The sequence below is a fragment of the Hemiscyllium ocellatum genome, chromosome X (genome assembly GCF_020745735.1).
Source record: "Hemiscyllium ocellatum isolate sHemOce1 chromosome X, sHemOce1.pat.X.cur, whole genome shotgun sequence".
NCBI lineage: Eukaryota > Metazoa > Chordata > Chondrichthyes > Orectolobiformes > Hemiscylliidae > Hemiscyllium > Hemiscyllium ocellatum.
The window spans coordinates 12,358,865-12,384,074 of record NC_083453.1 but is presented as its reverse complement, the minus strand read 5'-3'; the positions used below and the strand labels follow the sequence as shown (position 1 = coordinate 12,384,074).

Below are 25,210 nucleotides of genomic sequence, written 5' to 3'. Positions count from 1 at the left end.
ATGTTTCAAGATCAGTGTTCATCAAAATAGAGGAAATGTTTAAAAAAAAACAGTTTTTGAGTAAAGAAAGTGAGGAAGGAGAATAAGCAAAAGGGAAGGCCTGTGAAAGGTGAAAGGCAGGAGTGAGTAAATGACAAAAAAGACTGGTGCAAGGAAAAATGGAATGCCAATATTGCAAATTATGAAACAAAAGTTGGATTTACAAGAGTTGTGAATAAAACAGCTAAATCATCAATTACCATTAGGGAAAAAATGAGAATGGTCGTTATGAGTTAAAGTTGTTGAACTACAGAAGGCTGTAACGTGTCCAACTGAAAGATGACGTGCTGTTCCTTAGGCTTCATTAGATTACTGCAGGATGTTAAGGAGAGACAGTGCAATATTTCTCCTTCCTTGAGGTGGTGAAGAAGGGCAAATAATTAGACAATTTGGCCTTGGAGAGTTACATGTCCCATTCTTTTCACATCAACAATTAGATGCCAGGTGAGCAGGTCCATTTGGGACATTTAACTCCCCCAACAGTTAAGACCCTTTAGTAGTCAATTCGTGGCCTTTCAAGAGCCTCCACTTAGCACCAGCTCAACTACCAGGTTTCCTGGCAATTGGGACAGGGAGGGGGTAGGCGAGGGGGTGGCTACTTAAAGTCATCATCCTGCCCTTGCCTCCAAACTGTTTGCCCCCAACCCAAAAATATTCTCCTCTCCCAATGAACCCTACCTTGCAAGACCTGAAACAAAAATATCTAGCTTCTCACTGTTGGATCTCCTCAAGAGATCCCTTGGAATCTAAGCCTCGAGCAATCACCTCTAGAACTAAGATGTTGCCAGCTTCTGACAACTTCTGATCAGGCAGAACATCAATATCAAGGCCCAAGTCTCACTAATTATCTCATGACTAGGTGATTGGAGCTCAATTTGGGGAGCTTTCTGTCACCACTGAACGTCTTCACTTCCAAACCTGGTGCTGGTGTATTGAATCTCAACAAGCAAGTTCAGCAAAGCAGAGTGAAGAGTGAAAATCACAGGCAACCGGAAGCTTGACTCGTGATTTAAACCAAGATGTTCTACAAAGTGATCATCCAATCTCTATTTGGTCTCCTCAATGTGGAGAGACTGCATTGTGACCACCAGTGTATTAAATTGAAGTACGAGTAAATCATTCCATCTGAAAGCAGTGTCTAGAGACTTGGACAGTGGGCAGGGAGAAAGAGGAAAGGTAGGTGTTGCAGCTTGTGCATTTTAATGGGTAGATGGTATTGGAAGGGGATAGAGCATTGAGAATGAAGAAGAATGGCCGAGGTCGCCATGTAGGGAACAGTCTCTGGAATGCTGAAAGGGAATACAAGGATGTGTTTGGTAGCTATGTCAAGTTGAGGCGGCAGAGTATGGTCTGTTGAATGTGGAGGCTGGTAGGGTGAAAATAAGGACAAGGAGAATTTTGTTGTTATTCTGAGAAGGAGAGGAAAGAGTTAAGAGCAGAAGAGTATAAAATGGAACAAATGTGGTTCAGGATGAGATAGTGGGTAGAGGAAAAGAATAGTGGTATTGTCAGAACATCTGTGACAGACAAAGAAACAGACAGAGTGAAATAGAACCCTTGCAGGCAACAGGTGGGAGAAGGTCGAGTCAACATAGTTGCAGGAGATAATGGATATTGGTTGATAGGCTACTAACGAAAATGGAACTAGAGGGTGAAGGAACAACAGAGTCTGAGGTGGACCATCGAAAGGGTGGAAATTAAAAGTAAAGCTAATTAAATCTTGCAGTCTGGGGTAACAATTTGAAATGGTGCCAATACAATCATCAATGTACTAGAAAAGGAGGTGAGGGAGGGATCTTGTTATTTGGAGATTTTTTAAAAAATCAATCTGCTCAGAGATGCTATGACACACCTCTGCAGCAGGTGGGATTTGAATCCAGGCCTTTTGATCCAAAGGTAAGGACATTGCCACTGCAACACAAGAGCCTTTTCCCTTATTAATTGTATTGTATGTTAGCAGTGTTAATAGCTCCTTGTTTTATTGCTCATTTCAATTGCTCTCATTTTTTAAAATACTGTATTCATTTCACAGTTTAGCAAGCTAAACAACATGATTCTATTTGCAATTTGCATCAACTAAAAAATTGCAATTAACAGGGAAAGTATGTACACATTATCAGAAAGAAAGAACTTCCAATTGTATCGCACTGTTTACGTCTGTGGACAAAAATGCCAATTTGCACATGCAAACCCCTCAGAATAGAAATAAGATAATTGACCAGATTGTCTGTTTTTAGTGATATTGGTTGCAAGATAAATGTTGCTCAGAAAATTGGGACAACGATCCAATTTATTTGAAATGATGCCATCTAAAAAGGCACAGAGGAATTTACATCCAAAAGGTAGCACCTGTGAAAGGACTGCACTCCCTCAATATTGCACTGGACTGTTGGCTTAGATTATACATTCAACTCCTCAAGTGTGCTTTGTAAGGGATAAAAATGCTACCACAAAACCATGGCTGACCCGCTAATTGGGTCACATTAATCAGAATAGCAGCACTGTAATGACTTCAACGGCCCTGAGGAAGGGAAAGTCATCTAGGCATCATTCCCCATCCCATCATCCCACTCCCCTGTATTATTCAGTACTGGGTGGAAGGTCTGGACAAAATTGTAATGCACCCTGCATCAAATAGTTTATAACATTAGGTGTACAGATTCACATGTAAATAACAGCCACCTGAACAATGTACAAGATGGTGAAAGGCAGCTTTAAACTTGTACCCAAGCAAGAAGTGCCAGGGGAGATAAAATAAATTATTAATTTATTTGTTGTTTGAATTGAAATCAGCTGGAATCCTTCACATATTAACAGTGATATTACAAAAACTAATGATGCATATTACAAATGTATCTCACTACAGTCACTGCCTTTCCCACAATTAATAGGTTAATTGACACACTACTGCCAATTCTGTAGATTAGAAAACAGTATTAAAGCGAAGGCACAATGCGAGATCAGTCGCTGCACACAACCAGCAGAGCTACCAAAATGTTGAGACTGGTAATCTTGGTGAGCCTTGTCTTGCTTGGTGAGTAGAAACATTTGCATCTTGCAGTATAACTGATGTTGAGCAACATCAATTTGGTCAACATGGGCCGAACTTGGTTCAGTGTGATTGAAATTCCTCAGCTTCATTTTATATGAACTTTACAATCACTTTTATGTTCACATTGAGGACATTGAGGTTTTCTTTCCACTTCAGAGAATATCCTATGAAGTAACTCCAAGAGAAGGTATTGTATAGATCACTTCCCTGCTATACAGGGATATAGCTGGTCCAGTCACACCAAAATATTGTATTTTTACTCATTATCTAAGAGAGAAAATCTTTTGGGAATAATAATCTGAAGCACTCCTCCTGAGACATGAGCATATGAGGCACACTGTCAATGCAGTGGAATAGTTGGGAGAATACTTTATTGCCAAAGTTGCCCATCTTTCAGATGAGTTGTTAAACCGAGGCCCTTTCAGGTGGAGATTTAAAGATCCACTGCACTATTGGAAACTGAGAAGGGAGATTTTCCACAGTCCTGACCAACAGTTATTCCTCAACCAACATAGCTAAAGCATAGATGAATTGGATTGTTATCTCAGCGCTGTTTGTGGGAATGTGTTATGCACACATTAGCTGTCATATTTACCTACAAATTAACAGTGACTTCACTTCAGAAGTACAGTATTTCATTTGTTGTGAGGTGTTTTTGAACATCCTGAGGGTGTGAAAGGCATTATATAAATACAAGTTTTATCTTTTTATCAAATGGGGAAATGATGCAGACCAGAACAGCTGTCAACCGTTAAGTGACTCAACTGAACATGTGTCCCACCTGAAGGCAGTGAAGCATGCTCAAGACCAATAGTACCATATCCTATATTTTAGTGTTATTCCTGAAATACTCATTGTCGAGCACATAACTACATATTCCACTGTCTCGTTATTCAGGTGCATAAAAATTTAAACTCCATTGAGCAATGACTGACTCTCAAGAATATAATTCATCCTCAGTCACTGTATGAGTGACTTACGCTTTACATGAAGTGGCAAGATTTGACACATGCACAACAGATTTATTCATAAAATGGTGTTTTAATTTTATAATGCAGGGCAGTGCTTTGAAACGCCACGTATCATTGGAGGAGTTGAATCTCAGCCCAATGCTTGGCCATGGCAGGTATGAAATGTTTACTGTATTTTACTTTCTGCAATAATAACATTTAACAACTAATAATTTAATAATATCTGTGCTGTATGATTCTCTGAATTACTTGATTTAGAAGAGGAAGCCAATTCTTTCAGACAAATAGGAATCTGTGTGTCACAAGCTTATATTAAAGAACTATTTCTTATATCTTTATGAAATAATTTTCAGATCTTTTTAAGTATTTTCTAAATGAACATGGAAGAAATATTTCAAAATTAAATGTGCTAGACTAATAATCCTTTTTTTTTAAAACAGGTTTCACTTCAAGGCTTGTCTAGTTACTGGTATCATACATGCGGAGGCAGTCTGGTTCATCCCAGATGGGTGATGACTGCTGGTCACTGTGTAGACATGTAATTATTTTAATTCTCATTTCACTCTTTGACTCTTACAAGTGTTGTAGCTTATAGCCTGCCCCACATCATTTGTGAATCCTACTGCAACATTTACAAACTCCCTGCTGTCCTTTTGAGGCCTATTTCCTTTCTCTTTTCCATAACTCTGTTCTGTCACCTTTACTTCATATTCTTTCTCCTTCCTGAGCATTTGCAGTATCTATCTTTTACCAAAAGTCTCATGGAGTTTTATTGGAACTCAAACAAGATTTGTAATGTCTTTTTAGGGCTTTGTGGACCTTACTTATTGTTTTCTCTCTTCAGAGTGAATCTGTCCATTAGAAACATTTTAAATTTGCACAGATGATAGGCAGCTGTATAAAATAAATGAAAGGGAGTTGCATGAATCTTCATTGCTTAAAGCCATGGAATGGTATAAAGTGTGTTATCTAGCTCAAGAGTTGCCCAAGGACATACCCAATATGTGATATCATGGAAATACACTAAGCATAGAAAAGCTATTTCCCCACGAAGAGCAAAGATCAGTGAGCCAGTCAACCCTGGGTCACTTTATTGCATCTCTGGGTACACAGATCTGACAAAACCTTGAAAGTAAATTGTCAATTCACTCATTCACAGCTAAGGTATGGTTCAAAGAAACCAGTAAAGGGAGACAACAGCAAGAATATTTTGGAAAATGAGTGAAGGGTATTGTAGCCAATTACTCAGAAAATAATTTGATACAAAGAATAGCCGAACAGTAGTTATCACTAGGCATGCTTTGCTTGCCTTCCCATCACCTTGGTGGGGCTCATGGAGTCCCAGAGTCTTATATAATGGAAACAGACCCTTCAGTCCAACTAGTCCACCCTGACCATGTTCCCAAATCGTCCCACTTGCCTGTGTTTAGCCCATATCTGTCCAAACCTTTTCTATTCATGTACTTATCGAAATGTCTTTTTAACATTGTGCCTGTACCTGCATCCACCACTTCCTCTGGCAGTTCATTCCACACTTGAACCACTCTCTGTGTTTATAATGTTGTCCATCATGTCCTTTTTAAAACTTTCTCCTCTCACCTTAAAAATATTTCCCTTAGTTTTGAAGTCCTCCACCCTAGGGAAAAGACCCTTACTACTCACCTTATCATGTCCCTCATGATTTTATAAATTTCTATAAAGTCACCCCTCAACTTACTCCGCTCTCGTGAAAAAGCTCCCAGCCTATCCATCCTATTTTTATAACTCAAACCCTCCATTCCCAGAAACATCCTGGTAAATCATTTCTAAACCCCCTCCAATTTAATCATATCCTTCCAATAGCAGGGTCATATTTCTTTTATGCACTCTGATTTTACAAGATGGAAAATATCAATCATTGTGTACTGTATCTGCTTAGCCTTTTATATTATTGTCCTTTGTGCAAATCTCTTTTTTTTTGTCTTTGTTTACCATGATAAAGATCTCAACATTATTTGGAAATGTATGGCCACTAAGCAAGGGGTTCCAGTTTGTGATGCTAAACAAATCAGTTTTGAGTGAGTTAGAATCTCACCCTTCATTGTGATCCATTTTAAAATAATACAGTCAATTTCTTTTGTTCACAAACAGGCCAGGTTTGGTATACCGTGTTGCATTGGGTGACCACAACATTTATGAGACAGAAGGCCCTGAACAGTACATATTAGTTGATAAAGTTGTGCTGAATAAGAAGTGGACTGGAGACCTTTCTGCTGGGTAAGTACAACATAAGGCAAATTATTTATCTTTGAGCAATGGAATAATATTTAAAATGTCTCATGGAGACTGAACATATACAATAGTTCTGCTTAGGAATCCGGAAATGCCTCCTCATTAATCTGATAATTTAAGTCACAAGTGAAGTGTAGTCAATAGCCATAGGTATCTATCTTGTTGTGCAGTTATATCAATAATAATATAGGTGGACACAGCTTTGTTCAATCTGCAGCAAAATAAAGGCAGTTAAGTACAATATCAGGCCACAAACAAGATCATCACAACAGAGTAATTGTGCATTTTACTCCAGTTACATATGCTGATCTTAAAAAGGAAATGGTTGACACAACAAAAGGCTCAGCATTCTTGGTTTACTTTATAGAGCATCTAATGGCATGTTTCATTAGCGAGATAATGAGATATGTCAGATTCTGTAATTAATTAAAACACTGAAAAACTATTTTATGCCATGTAGACATGACATTGCAATGATTCGTCTTGCTGAAGAGGCAATTCTCAATGACAAAGTCCAGCTTGCATTACTGCCACAAAAGGGAGAGATTCTGCCAAATGACTACCCGTGCTATGCCACTGGATGGGGTTACACATTTAGTAAGTGCTTTTGGATTTATGCTTGAAAATTATTCTATTATAGCAATTATAAGGAGATAATTTATCTTTCATTTGTATTGGAGATTGGCTCTTTAAATTGAGCTAGTTGTGTTAGCTAGCTGGCAAAACATGAGCTTCATAAAAATGCTCAATTGAAAAAAAGCAACAGTATTTTGTCTGGATAAAATTCTTAAATTTATTACTCATCTGGGAATTGGAAAGAAACAAGAAAACAAAGCAAACAGGATCTTATTTTTAACATACTTCATGTTGAACCAAAGTTGAGCAAAGGATTGCCAGTTGCTGCAATAGATTTCTACTTTCTCCTTTCCTCCCTATGACTTTGCATCAAAATTAACCCTGGCTATAAGGGTCATAAATAAAATGATATTGAGGCAATGTTGATCGTTTCACAGCACAAAACTGCCCTATTTCAGACTAACCAACATTGACAGGTCATCAATATGATCCAGAAATTCAGATGCAGATCCAGCTGCTGAATCCCAGCAAATGCCCTTTGATCTGTTTGTTGAATCAACACCAAGAGGTTGCAGGTTCGGGCAAGGGAGCTTAGGGTAATGTATGAAGCTCAGAGAAAACAAGAATGACAAATTCAGAGTGAGATGATCAGAGAAAAATATAGACTAAACCAAGATAAATTGAAAAGAGGAAACATAGGATTCATTGGATGTTTCTTCTCTGATATAGATGGTGGGGTAGTTAGTTCTACTCTTCAGCAGGTTCCCATTCGGACTGTGGACTACAAAACCTGTTCCAGACCTGATCTTTGGGGCTACTATGTCAATGACATCATGGTGTGTGCGGGCGGAGATGGTTTCGTCTCAGGCTGTCAGGTAATGGTGTCGGATGCTTTCCTTCCACAGGACAAAGTAGTAATCTATAACAGTTTATATTAAGGTATACAGCCTTTTATAGGCAATGCCAGAGGAAACTGCAGTAAATGTGAAATAAATCCTTGATCAGTACAACTGACTTATAGAACCCAGAGCTATATTGTCAGCTGGTTATGGAATGCAGTGGGGAATACAGTAGTGAAAATGTCAACCAGCATTTTTGGATTTCCGATCATCATTCATTCACACATCACAAATAAAAGTTGTAAGGAGATGATATGGTGAAATTAATCTGTAAACTGGCCATTCACACCAAGAACCTGGATTTGAATCCAGCCCTGATCTACAAGGAAAAGTTCTCCTTTCTGTGTGCCTGTTATAAGAGTGTAAATGAGAAAGACATTTGGGTGGTCTGAACTAAATGATCTGTCTCACTCAGACTACTGTGACAAACAAATGTTCAGTAGTATTCTTGTGGCTATTTTGAAGTTTATTGAAAGGCACATTAAGATAATTCAGGAATCTGGTTTCAACAACACCCATATCTACCAATCTAAAACACGAGACAAAAAAACTGACACACTTCAAAATAAGGAGAAAGTGAGGACTGCAGATGCTGGAGATCAGAGTCAAAAAGTGTGGTGCTAGAAAAGCACAGCAGGTCAGACAACATCCGAGGAGCAGGAGAGTTGACATTTCGGGCATAAGCCCTTAATGGTGGGGGGAGAGGGGGAGAGAAGGGGGCTGAGAGATAAATGGGAGGAAGAGGTGGGGCTGGGGGAAAGGTAGCTGGGAAGGCAATAGATAGATGAAGGTGGGGGGGGTGATGGTGATAGATTGGAGCAGAGGCTGGAGCAGATAGGTGGGAAGGAAGATGGACAGGTAGGACAAGAGGGCAGTGCCGAGTTGGAGAGTTGGATCTGGAATAAGGTGGGGGGAGGGGAGATGAGGAAACTGGTGAAATCAACATTGATGCCCTGGGGTTCAAGGCTCCCAAGGCGGAAGATGAGACATTTCTCCTCCAGGCATTGGATGGCTTGGATTTGGCGGTGGAGGAGGCCCAGGACTTGCATGTCCTTGGAGGAGTGGGAGGTGGAGTTGAAGTGGTTGGCCACAAGGCAGTGGGGCTGTTGGGTGCATGTGTCCCGGAAATGTTCCATGAACCATTCCGCAAGTTGGTGTTCTGTCACCCCAATGTAGAGGAGAGCAACAGACACAGTAGATAAAACTACTGATAGCTCATAAACAGCTCTGAATATAGACCCCTGTGACCAATGCTAGTGCTGAAATTGGATTAATTAAACGTCATTCTGCTGCACAGGATTTGGTCATTCCCCAATGTTTTCAGAATCATTTTATGAAATTTGGTTATCCTTTTGCAGAAAACCAAAACCTAATGTAGGCATCTCTGACAGATGAAAAGTTCAAATGAGGGTGCAGTGGAACATAAACTTGCAATGTAAACAGCAGGTATAAATGCAAGGTTCACTTGTATGTATTGGAGGGTGTGAAGGGGGAGCCATTAGTATACAAAAAAGGACTGTTTGGAATGACAGACCTGGAAATTTCTGATGGGAAATGTGAGAACTGAAGATGGAGATTTATTTCCTTGGCTCTTCCTGATAAATACTATATTTTAAAATATTTCTTTGGTGCATTTTCCAGCATTTTAAAGACTCTACAGTTCTGCTATTGCAGCCAAAAATGGTGAATTCAGCATACTAGATCCCACAGAGAGTCCAGCAACAAAGCAATTTAAATTGAAAAAAGATGTGCTACAATATTTTCAGAAATGCACAGTAAAGGCATTCTAGGACCACCTGGGGTGTCACACAGCAGACAACCTGAGCTGAATTTTCTATAGGTAAAAGCTAGGCGCAGGGAGTCTCTATCTCTTTTGCCTATCAACACTGGAGCACAAGTAGGCCATTCAGCCCAGTGATGTCATCACAAAGACATGGGGATCAGGACGAGCAACTAAATATCTGACAAAACACATCCTATTGAAGAAACAGGCAGCGGAGCGCAGTTGCCTTGTTTATAAGATATGAAATTAAAATCAATAGCAAAAAATGATAAAGAGTTGGAAGGCATAGAATCTGTGTGGGTAGGGTTGAGGAATCGCAAAGGAAAAAAGACCCTGATGGGAAGTTATGAGGAAAGGTCAGTCAACCTGAAACATTAGCTCCGATTTCTCTCCACAGATGCTGCCAGATCAGCTGAGCTTTTCCAGCAGTTTCTGTTTTTGTTTCTAATTTACAGCATCCACAGTTCTTTTGGTTTTTAGACCCTGATGGGAGTTGTGCACAGACCTCCGAACAGTAGTCAGGATGTAGGGCAGAAAATCAATCATGAAATAGTAAAGACATGTGAGAAAGGTACTGTTACAATAATCAGGAGGGACTTCAATATTTCGGTAGACTGAGAATATCAGTTTGGTCGTGGATCCCAAGGAAAAGAATGTATATGAGATGGTTTTCTGGAGCAGTTTGTGGTAGAGCCCATTAGAGAACAGGCAATTCTGGATTGGTAATGTGTAATGTTAATTAGGGAGCTAAAGGTGAAGGAACCCCTTGGGGGCAGTGACCATAATATGTTGGAATTCACCCTGCAATTTGAGAGGAAGAAACTATAATCAGATGTAATGACTACAAGGGTATGTGGGAGCATTGGCCAGAGTTGATTGGAAGGAGAACCTCACCGGAAAGACAGTGGATCTCATTGTTGCAGAAGGCTGTTGAAGCCAAGTCATTGGGTGATAGGTTCTTTTTTCTTAATCCAATAATGGGATGAGGGTGTCACTGGCTAGGCTATCCCTAATTGCCCAGAGGGCAGTTAAGAGTCATCTGTTGTGGGAGCCAAATTTTTTTTCCCAACAATGGTTTCACAGTCATCATTAATTCAGATTTTTATTGAATTCAAATTCCACCATCTGCCAAGGCAGGAATTTAACCAAACATTATCTGAGTCTCTGGATTAACAGTCCAGTAAAAATACCACTAGGCCATTGTCTCTTGATTAGTAAGTGGATCAAAGTTTATGGGGAGAAGGCAGGAGAATGGGGTTGAGAAACATATCCGCCATGATCAAATGCTGGAGCAGACTCCATGTGCTGAACGGACTAATTCTCTCCTATATCTTATGGTCTTACGGTCATCGAGTCTGCTCTGCCATTCAATGAAGTCATGTCTGATCTGATAATCCTCAATTTCACTTTCCTATCTTTTCCATATAACCCTCGATTCCCTTAATGAATAAACATCTGTCTATCTCATCCTGAATATCCTTAACGGGAGTTAGAGACAGATGTGTGAAGAAGGGTTTTGCCTGAAACGCTGACTTCTCCGCCGCCTGATGCTGCCTGACTTGCTGTGTTCTTCCAGCCTTCTGTTTGTCTACTTTGATTGTACTTAACGATCCAGCCTCAACAGCCCTCTGTGGTAAAGAATTCCACAGATTCACTACTCTCTGAGAGAAGAAATTCCTTCTCATCTCCCTACTCTATGGACCTCTAGAGTTTCTTATATGTACATTATGATAAAAGTAAAAGCCACATAAGGTTCTAGGAGCTTTATTCCTCTTGCCAGGATAAAGACTGCAACTGCACTCTGGAACTCTGAGAGTCTATGTGACTGAAACTAAATCCTACTCATCAATCTTAGGAAAGAAGAGCTTGGTACTGTTCTCCTTGCTAATCTGCAATAACCTCCCCTCTCCCAACCATCCCCACTGCCTCTGTAGCGCAGAAGTCAAACACTGACAGTGGTATCTGATGTAATGTCTTCTGGAATGTACATTTTATATGACTGTCTCACAATTTGCATCATTTTCTCTAGTATTTTTGCATTAGTCCCTCCAGTATACAAGTTTGTTGCATATCCTTGCTTGATTTGATTTTATAATTTTCAGGATCTAGTACTCCATATATATACAGTTCAATTAACATGCATAATTTCTATGGTGGGTGATGGTAGATTATCCCATCTAAAGAACTGAAGCACTTGCATACCTTTGGGTAACAGACTTCAACGCATGTTAACACAGGTGCTGTCCACACAGAACTGCCAAATAGGCATGCACAAAATTTACACAGCTGCATGAATACTATAGGATGTGCAATGATATTTCTGCTGCATTCAAGGGGGTGGCCTTGGGGCAATGACTTGCAGGCATGTTATGTGTCAGTAAGCGCTAATATGTAGCCTAAATGTAAATAAAAGCTGTCAGTGTGAACTGCTGATGGTGGCCTGTTGGGAAACTTGCTGCACATTTTTTTTAAAACAACTGTTGCTCACTCTGCCTTGGTCAAAAAGCTGGTTCAACTGTTAAAATACTGGGACAATGGTTCCTTTGCCAATACTTGTTTGATGCATCAAATGGCTTGAGATACAGTGCAAGAATCATCTGGTCGCATTGCTGCTCATACGCACAAGCTCCATATAGCTATAAATACAAAAATATATTTTTGGAATACTCAGGCGCTATCTGAGCACAACAAGAATGGTATATTAAGCAGTGAGCAAAAGCGGATAAACAAACAGAGGCCTGCACATCCTGACTAATGCTAATCTGTATTGTTGCTAAACCTGAACTGGAATACTCAACAGTGAAAACAAACAATGCTGAAAATACTCAGTAGGTGGCAACATCTATTGTGAGAGAAACATTTCAGAGCTGTAACCCTTTGTCTGAATATCATCATTGTAAAGATCATTGACCTGAAAAGTTAACACTGTTGCATTCTCCACAGATTGAGGGAGTAGTTCAAGAGAAGCTTCTCTCAGGAAATGAAATGGGCAGGATACAACTTCTGTCCGGATAAATTACACATACCATGTGGGTTCGATGATTCACTGACTCAAGCTGTGCCATGCTTTCTCTCCCTATATTTGAACAGGGAGAATAGAATTTAGAAGAATAGAATGGCAATGGAATTTCTCTTCTTTCTCACACAGGGAGATTCTGGTGGTCCTCTGAACTGTGAGAAAGATGGGAAGTTCTATGTTCATGGAGTGACCAGCTTCATCTATGCAGGAGGATGCAGGTTCTACATGAAACCAACAGTCTGGACCCGTGTCTCAGCTGAGATAGATTGGATCAATGAGGTGAGTTAAGATTTCTAATTCTTGTAATAATATATCAACATACAACAATACTCTCTAAATATATAGATTTGCTTTAAAAATTATCCAATTGAGATTTAAATCACCAATATTAAGATTAGATTACTTACAGTGTGGAAACAGGCCCTTCGGCCCAACAAGTCCACACCGACCCGCCAAAGCGCAACCCACCCATACATATACCCCTTACCTAACACTAGGGGCAATTTAGCATGGCCAATTCAACTGACCCGCACATCTTTGTGACTGTGGGAGGAAACCGGAGCACCCACACGCAGACACGGGGAGAATGTGCAAACTCCACACAGTCAGTCGCCTGAGGTGGGAATTGAACTCAGGTCCCTGGCGCTGTGAGGCAGCAGTGCTAACCACTGTGCTAACCACTGTGCCACCGTGCCACCCACGATCTAATCTTAATATCTATCACTATTCAGTTAAAATCAGTCGATTCTTTTTTACCTCCATTACACTTTAAAACTATTTGGACCACACAGCAATGCCAGGCAGGAGTGAATTAGCAAACCCAGACAATTTTCTGGAGGCTAGACTCACTTCAGTGGACCACTATCTCGAACAGTTCAACAATGGGGAGCACTTAATAGTGTGCAGTCCTAATGACAGTACCTGCCACATTACTATTTATAAAAAAGCTTAAGGTCACACAGAGATCAATAAACAGCCAGAGTGGGGATACAAGAAAGAGTGTTAAGGCCAGGGCAATGGGCTAATTTACAAATAGGCAGTAGTAGTAGGGAACCATAATGGATGGTATTCTGATAATGAGATCAAATGTGTAAAATCAGCATAATTTAAACTTATTTCATGAATTTCTAAAAGTCACATAAAATTTATAGGTTAGAGACTGTTTCCAAATGTGAAGCAGGCCTGATAATTCAAAACTGACAAGTCAGAAGCAAATGGGTAGAGGGCCTGCAGAAATTGTATTTAAATTAATCGCATTGCACAAATCATTAAAGCCAATGTGAGGCAAAGTTATGAGTGGCAGTCAATTTAATCAAACACAGTTGAAAGGGTGCAAAAACAATGAACATGTCTTTAATAATCACGTAAATCATGTTTTATTTTTCAGGTCATCACTAAAGGTTGATCATTGAAGGACGGTTATTCATATCAGAGACCTGGAGCTTTGCTATATGTATCAATAAAGTTCCATCAATAAAGTACATTTAATTCAAAATGCTTCTCAAAATGAATGTTTTTTTCTGGCTTATTCTGTGGACTAGTTGCAACAGGTGTGGGTGGGATTATCAGGCTTCAGATGTTGTGCTGCACTGTGCTGACATTATGCAATCTTAATTTAATTACTATATACAGTTGTTCTGTACTCTTGGCACATAGCACTACCCTGAAACATGCATGGGTAGGGGTTGCAGGCTATTCAGCAACAGCTCTTAAAAGACTGCTGATGTTTAAAAGGGAACTGGCTGCAAATTTAAAACATGGCAAAAGCAAAGCACAAAAGCAGTACAATACCATTCAAAAATGGTGCTTTATAAGTACTAATTATAAGGACAAATCGTTTTGGTGAAAAAAGATGTTCTCCAGTCAAGAATCATGCCAGGGTAGTCTGGATGAAGATCACTAAGTGAGTCACTGCTATCTGAGCTGTGGCCCAACACAAGGTAGTATTTGGTATATGCAAGGCTGCCAAAGTTTGCTGACAATTTGCAAAGAAAAAATAATTGTCTTCCAAGCATGTTAATAAAATTTCACTATAAGCATCACCAAGAAAATTCTCATTTCTGACATCTTAAGAGCTTAATCGGCAAAAGATGTGCTGAGCCTACATCCTGAGAGTCAGTGTGGGCGTCTCACCACTTTTTCGGGCAGCACACAAGACACCCACAAACTCTAAAGATTCCACTCACAAGAAAGTGTTGCCTCTGAACACTTGGGTCACACACACATTATGTTTCCTTGATTTAAGAATATCTGAGTTTTTTTGTGAAGATTTGTAGCTCAGGTTGAGGTTCAGGTTGTAAGTTTGCCTGCTGAGCCAAAAAGATTTGTTCTCAGATGTTTCATCACCATGCTAAGTAACATCATCAGTGAGTAAAAAGTGAGGTCTGCAGATGCTGGAGATCTTAGCCTGCCTGGCACCCTCTCCTCATTCCTGATGAAGGGCTCTGGCCCGAAACGTCGAATTTCCTGTTCCTTGGATGCTGCCTGACCTGCTGTGCTTTGACCAGCAACACATTTTCAACATCATCAGTGAGCCTTTGTTGAAATGTTGGTGTACTGTCCCGCTTTCTATCTATGTATCTGGTCTGTTGTGGTGGGTGACATCACTTCCAGTTCTTTTTCTGAGATTTTGGTAAATGGGGTCCAAATCATTGTGTTTATTGATGGTGTTCCAGTTTGAATGCCAGGCCTCTAGGAATTCCCATGCGTGTCTTTGTTTAGCCTGTCCCAGGATGGATGTATTATCCCAGTCAAACTGGTGCCCCTCATTGTCTGTGTGTAAGGATACTAGTGATAGTTGATCATGTCTTTTGGTGACTAGTTGGTAGTTGTACATGCTGGTGGCTAGTTTCCTGCCAGTCTGTCCAATGTAATATTTGATGTAGTCCTGTGGGGTATTTTGTATTTGACGTTCATTCTGCTGGTTGTTGGTACAGGGTCCTTTAGATTCATCAAGAATTATTTCAGTGTGTTGGTAGGTTTGTGGGCTACCATGATGCCTAGGGGCTGGAGTAGTCTGGTTGTCATCTCCGTGATGCTTTGAATGTATGATAGTGGAGCTATAGTCTCTAGGAGAAAGTGAGGACTGCAGATGCAGGAGATCAGAGCTGAAAAATGTGTTGCTGGAAAAGCGCAGCAGGTCAGGCAGGAGAATCGATGTTTAGGTGTGTTGTGTCTTCCTGTTTAAGTTAGTTATGTAGGAATTGGCAGACTGTGCTTATCGGGCACCAGATGTTCTTGAATACATTGCATAGGTGTTTTTCTTTGGCATCACGTAGTTCCTGGGTGCTGCATTGTGTTGTAGCTCGTTTAAATAACATCCTGATGCAGCTCCATTTGTGGGTGTTGGGGTGATTGCTTCTGTAGTTGAGTATCTGGTCAGTGTGTGTCACTTTCCTGTCGACGCTGGTCTGCAGCTCTCCATTGGCTTTTCATTCTACTGTGACATTGAAGAAGGGCAGCATGATGGCACAGTGGCACAGTGGTTAGCACTGTTGCCTCACAGCGCCAGAGACCCGGGTTCAATTCCCGCCTCAGGCGACTGACTGTGTGGAGTTTGCATGTTCTCCCCATGTCTGCGTGGGTTTCCTCCGGGTGATCCGGTTTCCTCCCACAGTCCAAAGATGTGCGGGTCAGGTGAATTGACCATGCTAAATTGCCCGTAGTGTTAGGGAAGGGGTATATGTAGGGGTATGGGTGGATTGCGCTTCGGTGGGTCGGTGTGGACTTGTTGGGCTGAAGGGCCTGTTTCCACACTGTAAGTATTCTAATCTAATCTAAGGGGAGTCTATGCCTAGAGGCCTGGCATTCAAACCGGAACTCCATTAATAAACACATTGATTTGGACCTCATTTACCAACCTCTCAGAAAAAGAACTGGAAGTGATATCACCTGCCACAACAGACCCACCACGACAGACATGAATAAAAAGCGGGACAGTAACTTCAACAAAGGCTCACTAATGATGTTACCTAGCATGGTGGCAAAACGTCTGAGAATAAATCTTCCAGCTCAGACAGCAAACTTACAACCTGAATATCAACTATATTAACAATAAACACAGCAAATGCTGGAGAAACTTAGCAGATATATAAATGTTATTGTTTATATGATTAATATTCTAACGATATTAACACATTGATTTTTCAGGGGTTCTATATTTCAAATGTGATGTTAGATATCCAACTATGCGGGTGCAAAAGATTCCACTTTACTATTTGAAGAAGAACAAAGAGTGCCCTTTGTGTCTTGTCCAACATTCTCCTTCAACCAAATGCCCCAAAAACAGATTAACTGGTCATTTACTCATTTACTGGAGCTGGGTTCTTGCTTAGTGCATATTGATTGCTGTTCTTGCTTACAAAAGAACATTGTTTACTACAAAAGTAATCCACTGCCTGTGAAGTGTTTTGGGTTATCTGGAGGGCATGACTGTCACATAAGAACAGGTTCTTCTGAGCCTAGCATCTGTCCCTGTTCCACCTGCTTACAGGAGAATGATGCACTTAACCAGCACGGCTGAATGAAGATAAGAGGAGATTAACAAAGGTGCAAATCAGTGACTTAGCTCTAACATCACAGTATTACAATTATATCAGGACTTTTTGCATGCATGCATTAACTCAAAGGCACGCAATGCATCAAAAATCATAACGTTGCTTTGCCATGTAAAGCTATATTTTACTCGAGTTTTACTGATATCTTACTTCCAACACTCATAAATATGCTTTTGTCCTTTTCCTCTAGGTGTTCAAGAGGTGTTAGTGCCAGAATACAATGGTCAACCTTAACCAAGCACCTCACAATACTTTTAGTTTATAGTGGTAATCAGTAGATTCAAGATTGAATTTAAAATAATAGGAACTATGATGGATCACAGAAAGGAACACATGTAGGTACGTGGCATGAATGAAGAATTGCAACTGTAGGTGGGATTTGAGGGCAGCACCAACTGCCATCCAAAGGACTCAGCTTGAGGACCCCTGCAACTGCTCAGCCTTGGGATTTGGACATCTTGGGGCCTGTCGACAAGGAAATTTCTGCAGTTAGGAACAGCATTCTACTGCATATTTCTAAGACGTACTGGCTAATCAACTGCTCAAGTTAATTACAGTTAGAAACAAGTCTCTATGACAATAGCACATTATTTCTCCTTATCTGTCTCAAATTCTATGCAGCCTTTGAAACAGTTGACCTGACCATTTTACTCCAAAAACACCTCATCATTTTATTGTTCCAGAGAACCATCCCTTTCTATGCAGCTGCATTTATACTTATCCATCGTAACCATGACAACAAAGCAATGGCTTCCCTTCCCAATGTTTAGTGGAGGAAACTGGAAGATCAGAAGTATTGCCCACCGTGACCACAAGCTCTTTGTTCTTGCTAATAACTCGCACACACTCAGGCTGAACCAGACTGTTTGCAATTTCAGCTTTCTATTCGCCCACCAAGGAGATGAGATGGCTCAGTTGATAGCATCTATGCCTAAGATGTTCTAGACTTAAGTCCACTCTAGGATTTGTTGGCCATGGAAGGTTTGCTCATGGCATGTCTCAACAGATTAATAAACAGCCAGCTAATCCTTCCAACACTTCTCCCTCATAGTGAAAATGAGTGCAGGATATGAAGTAAACATTTTTAGATTAGATTAGATTGCCTACAGTGGAAACAGGTCATTTGGCCCAACAAGTCCACACCCACCCTCCAAAGAGTAACCCACCCAGATCCATTCCAGTACTCCATATTTACCCTTGACTAATGCACCTAACACTATGGACAATTTTGCATGACCAATTCACCTGACCTGCACATCTTTGGATTGTGGGAGGAAACAGGAATAAACCCACGCAGACATAGGGAGGATATGCAAACTCCACACAGACAGTCGTCCGAGGGTGGAATCAAATAGAGATCCCTGGTGCCATGAGGCAGCAGTGCTAACCACTGAGCCACCATGCTGCCCACTAACCCTCTTAGCTGGGCTTTCGACCCTATATCCTCTTCTTCACAAAGATCATCTAATTCCATTTGCACAACGGTACAATCCACTCCCTATATTCTATCCTACACTGCAGCCAGCTAATCCATTACTCTCAGCCCTGATGATCTAGATTGGATTGTGGACCCTCAATGCCTTAGCTAAAAAATCATCTTCTCATGTTTAAATAAATAAAGTTAACATACAGCTCCACCAAACAATTAGGAAAACAAAGGTGATTTGGCCTTTTGGATTTGGAGTGCTAGGGTGATTAAGTCATTCAGCAATCATACACAGCTTGGGCAGTGAGTTCTGTGCACATTCTTGCATCCCCAAACCTACAGAAGAATATAACTTGCCTTTGAACTAGATGGATTCCTGAAATGAAGGTCATCCTAAAAGAAGGGCTTGAGTAGAGTGGGCCTGTTTCTGGCATTTAGAAGAATTAATGGTGAACTCTAGAAAGCTTCTGAATGGGATGACAGGATAGATGCTGAGATACTGTTTCCCCCTGGCTGGAGAGTCCAGAATTACAGGGTCACAGTCTCAGAGTAAGTGGTTGGTCATTTTGGACTCTGCCGAAGAGAAAGTTCTTCATTCAGAGGGTTGTAGATCTCTGGAATTCAGTCTCCCAGGGAAGAGTGATCTTACCCTTTCCTAGTTCTGCAATAGCCCCCTTCCCTAAAAGCCCAACACGTTCCCCACTCATAAAACTCTAGCTCCGATATTAGCCTCCTGTGAAAGCCCCCTTCTTCCCAGTGTCACACATCACCCAGACAAGCCTGTGGCAAACAAACACCAACAGGCCGAATTATATTATACATGGGAATATAGTAAATCAGAGCAGAAGTATGCCATCCTTTCCCTTGAGCTTGCTCAGCTGTTCAATAAGACCAGTGTTGATATTCAACCAATTTCCTATCCGATCCCATATCTCTTGATTCCCTTAAAGTTTAAAAGTCAAGCAATCTCAACTTTGAATATATTAATGATTGTGTATTCGCTCTTCCCCAGGATACCAAATTCCAAACATTTTCTCTTCACCAGAGTCCAAAATGACCAACCGCTTATTCTGAGACTGACTCCAAGTTTGAGACTCTCGAGCCAGGGGGAAACAGTGTCTCAGCATCTATCTTGTCAGCTCACTCAGAAGCTTTCAAGAGTTTACCACTCATTCTTCTAAATGCCAGAAACAGGCCCACTCTACTCAATCTCTCCTTTTAAATGACCCTCATTTCAGGAATCCTTCTCATGCATCTCCACTACACCCCTTCAAAGGCAAGTTATATTCTTCTTTAGGTATGGGGATGCAAAACTGTGCACAGTACTCCCTGTTTGGTCTTGACCAAGCCATGTATGATTGCTGAATGACTTAATTACACCAGCACTCCAATTCCAAAAGACCAATAACCTTTCCTTTCCTAATTGTTTGGTGTAGCTGTATGTTAACTTTGAGTCTGGTGTACAGGAACTTCCAAATCTCTCTACACGCCAACTTTTACTAGCTTCTCACCATTTAAAATCTATCCAGCCTTTTAATTCTTCCTTTCAAAGTGAATAACCTCATGTTTTCCCACATTAAGCTTCATCTGCAATCTTCTTGCCCACTTACAGTCTAAATTCACTTATGGACTATTTGTGTCCTCCTCATAGTTTTCCTGCCCAGTTTTGTATCATCAGAAACGTTACCGTATATACTCAAGTAATAGTCAAAGTATTTTGACTACTTTTTAAGGTTAAATTTATAGAGTTGACTATTACATGGATACTACTTTTGAGGGGCTGAAATTCATGCCCGGCAAAATTCATACCATATCATGAGCAGAAGCCCAATTGAAGTCTCAACCAATAAGGGAAAAAAAATCATGGATCATGGTCATTCTGAAAACCCGGAGTGATGTGCAATGGCTGGCGCACTGACTCATAAATGTTGAAAATCACACAACACCAGGTTATAGTCCAACAGGTTTAATTGGAAACACTAACTTTCAGAGCACTGCTCTTTCATCAGGTCATCAGGATAACCACCTGATGAAGGAGCAGCGCTCCAAAAGCTAGTGTTTCCAAATAAACCTGTTGGACTATAACTTGGTGTCATGCGATCATTAACTTTGTACACCCCAGTCCAACACCAGCACCTCCAAATCATAAATGTTGATCTGTTATCTGTGAAGAACTAGGGTTGACTTTTACATGAGATATATGGAAAATTCCAGATTTTTTGGCCAAAAATAAGGGGTTGACTTTGACATGAGATCAACTATTACTCAGGTATATATGGTAGATATATGAAGGGACTAAGAATAATGTAAGTCATTAATATGGATTATAAATAACTGAGGCTCCAGCATGGATTCTTGCCACATCCGTTAGTTAACAGTTATGGAACGGTTTTAGGATCCTGAAGCAACCAAATAATGATGTCATCCACCAGCACATAAATAGCACAGTGTGGGCAGAGTGAAGAGTTCAATAGAATGTAGATAACACAGTCTCTTAATAATGCAAGATTCCGACCTCTTAATAAAGTCTGAACTTGGTATATCTTAGATTACCATTCATGATTGTATTTCAGGTTAAAATAGAGTCTAAGAACCTTAGGCTTAAAAACAACTTTTAACCTTCCCTTCTCCTTGACCCCTCTGTCTTGAACTCAGAATCTCAGCTGTGGTCCTAAAATCACAAAACAAAAGATGGTGGCAGCAATACACCACAATGCCTAAAACATTGTAGAGTAGTAAAGATGAAGAAACAAATCCAAAATCATCTAGAGAAAAGAACTCAACAAAATCAATTTTCCAGAAAGTAATTAGTACAGCTTTAAGACCAAAAAGCAGCCAGCACAGCAACAAAGCTGAACAGATGCTGTGAAGGAACAATCTCTGAACAAAAACCCCTACAGAAAAATCACCAAGACATTCAAAGATAGGCTTTTACAGCCAATAAAAGGGGTAACAGACATTTAAGGAAAAAGAACAAACAATGAAAGCAATAAAAACCAATAGCAGGCAAGAGTATATGTCCAGATAGGACCCCTACGAGAACAGTTTGATTACCAGACATCCAGAGCCTATTTGATCCCTCATAGAAAAACAACAAAAAAACTAGGCTGGGAGGCAGAGTTAAGATTTCTGGCACTTCTTTAATCAGGTTTAGACTACTTATCTATTCAGAAAATTTATGAACAAGCAAATTAAGAAAATCTGTCAGTAACAGACTAAGACACACCAACCAGTTGAAAAGAAATCAGGAATAAGAAAATATCAAAGAAATAAGAATTGTTTTTGGAATACAAAGTTTCAAAGCCCAAACAATGAAGTTTGTGAAACCTTTATTATTTTGATGCTTTGCCAAGAAGTGCAATTTTTCTTCAGTAACTACAAAGTTTAATTGTTTTCAAAAAAGGCATTGGAGTCAAACAAAAAGAACATGAATCTGATCATCACAAAGTTGGCACAAAAATATGTCAGATGCAGAAAAATTGACACAAATGATTGTGGCATCCACCCAGTTGATTAGCTCAGTTGATTAGATGGCTAGCACTGTAGTTCAGAATAATATCAATATTGCAACTTCAATTCCTGTTGCAGCTAAGATAGACCTGAGGCCCGCCTCCTCACACTGTCCTTGAGAATGGAAGACAATGGGAAACCATCATTGACAGAAACTATCAAGGAAAACAACTTGACATGTAGATAATGAGCTCAGGACCTACCTTCAGGCAATGTACGCATGGAATGAAAATGAATTTCTCTAATGCTTTTTTTTCACTAACATTAATTACTTTGGCCAATTAGTTCAGGTGGCTAGATGGGTAGCGTGTGATTATGAATAATGCCAACAACAAGGGTTCAATACCTGTTCTGATTGAGGTAGGCTTGGGACCTGCCACCTCATCATGCCACAAGCTTGTTGCAGAATGGTGCCTTCAAGCGATATAATTAATTATCTCTCTCTAATATATATTTATAGAAGGGTATTTGATGAACTAATCTTCCTTGATGAAATCTGCTGTTTTTGAAGCATTTTTTGCAAAAGTAGAATCTCATGAGCAATACAGATCAGCCCTTGTGTCAATATTACTTTTGTATGCATTCAGGGGAAAGGTTACAATCTCTCAGATATTCCTGACCTTATTTTGCTTTTTTTCCATATTGACTTTTAATAGGAGCTAATTTATGGATGAGAATATAAAATCTGAGTGGATTCATTGACTGATTATTTTAATTGCACCGGAATAGTTTTAATACATATTTGATTAAAGCTATATTTTTGTGATACAGTAACATTTTTTTCTCTATTGTTATTATTTACTTATATGTAACTTTCTAATGAACAAGCAAGGTACAAAAATTAATTTCTGTATCAATAATGCAATGAAAGTGAAGTCCCTCATGGACTATGGCTAATTACCTAACTACCTGCTAACTAGTTTCAGTTCTTCACTTTCCTTAGACCCTTTGTTCCCCACTGTTTCTAGTATGTTCTTGGTGAAGGGCTTATGCCCAAAACATCAACACTCCTGCTCCTCGGATGCTGCCTGACCCACTGTGCTTTTCTAGCACCACACCCTCGACTCTGATCTCCAGCATCTGCAGTCCTCACTTTCTCCTGGTATGTTTTTTTGTGTCTTCTACTACTGTGAAGAGAGGTACTATGTAAGATTTTTGATGTAAAATACATATGAATGTTTAATTTTTTTATAACACAGCCTTTACGTGTCTTGTATTTACTCTCACTATTCTCTTCCTTTGTGCATACTTATGGAAATTCTTACAACATGTCTTTGTATTTCTTTTGCTGGTTTATTTTCTATTCTATTTTGTCCCACTATCAATTTTTTGGTCATTCTTTGCTGGTTTCTAAAGCCCTTCTAATTCTCAGGCTTTCAGCTCTTATGGGCAATATATAAGTCTGTTCTTTTAATCTAATATTATTCTTAACCTCTTTAGTTAACTCCAAATGGATCCCTTTTCCCATGAGCCATTATTTTTTAACAGAATACACATTTGAAGTTCTATGAAACTGCTTTAAATATATTTCATAAATTTACATTGTTAACTATTGTTGCCAATTTGATTTGTTGAGTCTATGTGAAGATTAAAGTGCCCTATGATTATTATATTGCCTTTGTTACAAGACTTTTCTTAATTAGGAAGTGGTGTAGGCTGGTATAATTGCAACATTTAAAAGGCATCTGGAAGGTTTAGAGGGATATGGGCCAAGTGCTGGCAAATAGAACCAGATTAGGTTGGAATGTCTGGTCGGCATGGATGAGTAGGACTGAAGGATCTGTTTCTGTGCTGTATACCTCTATGACTCTAATTCATATAATCCCTACAGTGTGGAAGCTGGCCATTCGGCTAATCAAACACCAAACCTCTGCATTTCCCATGACTAATCCATCTAGCCTGCACAACCCTAGAAACTACAGGCAATTTAACATGGCCAATCAGCGAACCTGCACATCTTTGGACTGTGGGAAGAAACCAACGCAGACACAGGGAGCATGTGCAAACTCCACAAAGACAGTCGTCCAAGGCTGGAATTGAACTCTGGTCCCTGGTGCTGTGAGGCAGCAGTGCTAACCACTGAATCACCATGCCACCCTGTATACCTACTGTTAGGAAACAGTGTAAGTGGAGTGTCTTGCTATTGAGGATCAAACACAACCAGGATTCCTGCTCATTACTTAATGACCTCAGCTGGGTAATGCACAAACATGGGCCTGAGATGACAACAGGTTATCTTTATTGTGATACTTTCACTCAGTTACTGTGGTAAACATTCACTTGGCTCATTATCAAAACTTGCCATTTTGGGGTGTTAACAGAGCGTAATTTCCCTCATGCATACCATAGCAAGAGAAAGCAGCTGCTGAGGAAAAAGGAAGTAAGTAGGAAAATTACAATTTTAAAATAGAATCAAAATTAGTACATTGGCTCCACCTAGTGTCCAATATGCAGACTGCTTCCATTTTCCTGCATTGAGCAATTTAAGTCACCATAGTCCTAATGGACCAAAGGGCTGCTCTCTCATTAGAGAGAAATGCTTGGTGGTAGTTTAACCTGAAGGTCAGCACACCTCAGCCAAGTGAAGAGGTTGAGAAGTAGAGTCCTTCATGATCACCTCAGCTGGTGCAGGAATTGAAGCCAAGTTGTTGACAACACACTGCATGGCAAATCAGCAATCCATACAAAACAGGACCTGAAATTTTCAGTATGTGAACACCCTCCTTCATGTTCATTACCCTCCCCCCACACCCCTAGGTCCTGTTTTGTATCCGCTGCTCCCAGCACATCCAACCCATTTTCAACCATTTACACATTTTGTTAGCACTTTACCTTATTATTAGCATTGATTCTTATCGTTAGCATTTTGCTGTCTCTTGCCTAATCATCAGCTATCTCTTTGTTTGCCTATTCCTTTTCTCTTTCTCTGGACTCTCATCTCCATGTACTTTATTCATCCAGCCTACCCCCACCCCCCTCCCCACCTAATAATCTGAATAAATACCACACTTTCCTTGCTATTTTCGATTCTGATGAAAGGTTATTAGACTTGAAACATTAACTCTGTTTTCTCTCTAAAAATACTACTAGAACGGCTGAGTTTGTACC

At 40.1% G+C, this 25,210-nt stretch overlaps 1 protein-coding gene across 1 annotated transcript; it reads left to right on the top strand.

Moving 5' to 3' along the window:
- The first annotated feature begins 1,279 nt into the window (after nt 1-1,279).
- LOC132805748 (elastase-1-like) lies at nt 1,280-14,053 on the top strand. Its single transcript, XM_060820975.1, has 8 exons — nt 1,280-1,382; nt 4,150-4,217; nt 4,503-4,600; nt 6,193-6,318; nt 6,794-6,930; nt 7,639-7,784; nt 12,740-12,889; nt 13,998-14,053. Exons 1-8 carry the CDS (start codon nt 1,280-1,282, stop codon nt 14,013-14,015), a joined length of 846 nt encoding a protein of 281 aa, XP_060676958.1. The 3' UTR covers nt 14,016-14,053.
- Nucleotides 14,054-25,210: the final 11,157 nt, after the last annotated feature.

Excerpts from the sequence above, each read along its gene's own strand:
- LOC132805748 (XM_060820975.1), top strand. The coding sequence starts at position 1,280 with ATGAAGAAGAATGGCCGAGGTCGCCATGTAGGGAACAGTCTCTGGAAT. Across the intron at positions 4,601-6,192 it reads GCTGGTCACTGTGTAGACAT|GCCAGGTTTGGTATACCGTG; the intron begins GTAATTATTTTA and ends GTTCACAAACAG. Across the intron at positions 7,785-12,739 it reads GTTTCGTCTCAGGCTGTCAG|GGAGATTCTGGTGGTCCTCT; the intron begins GTAATGGTGTCG and ends TTTCTCACACAG.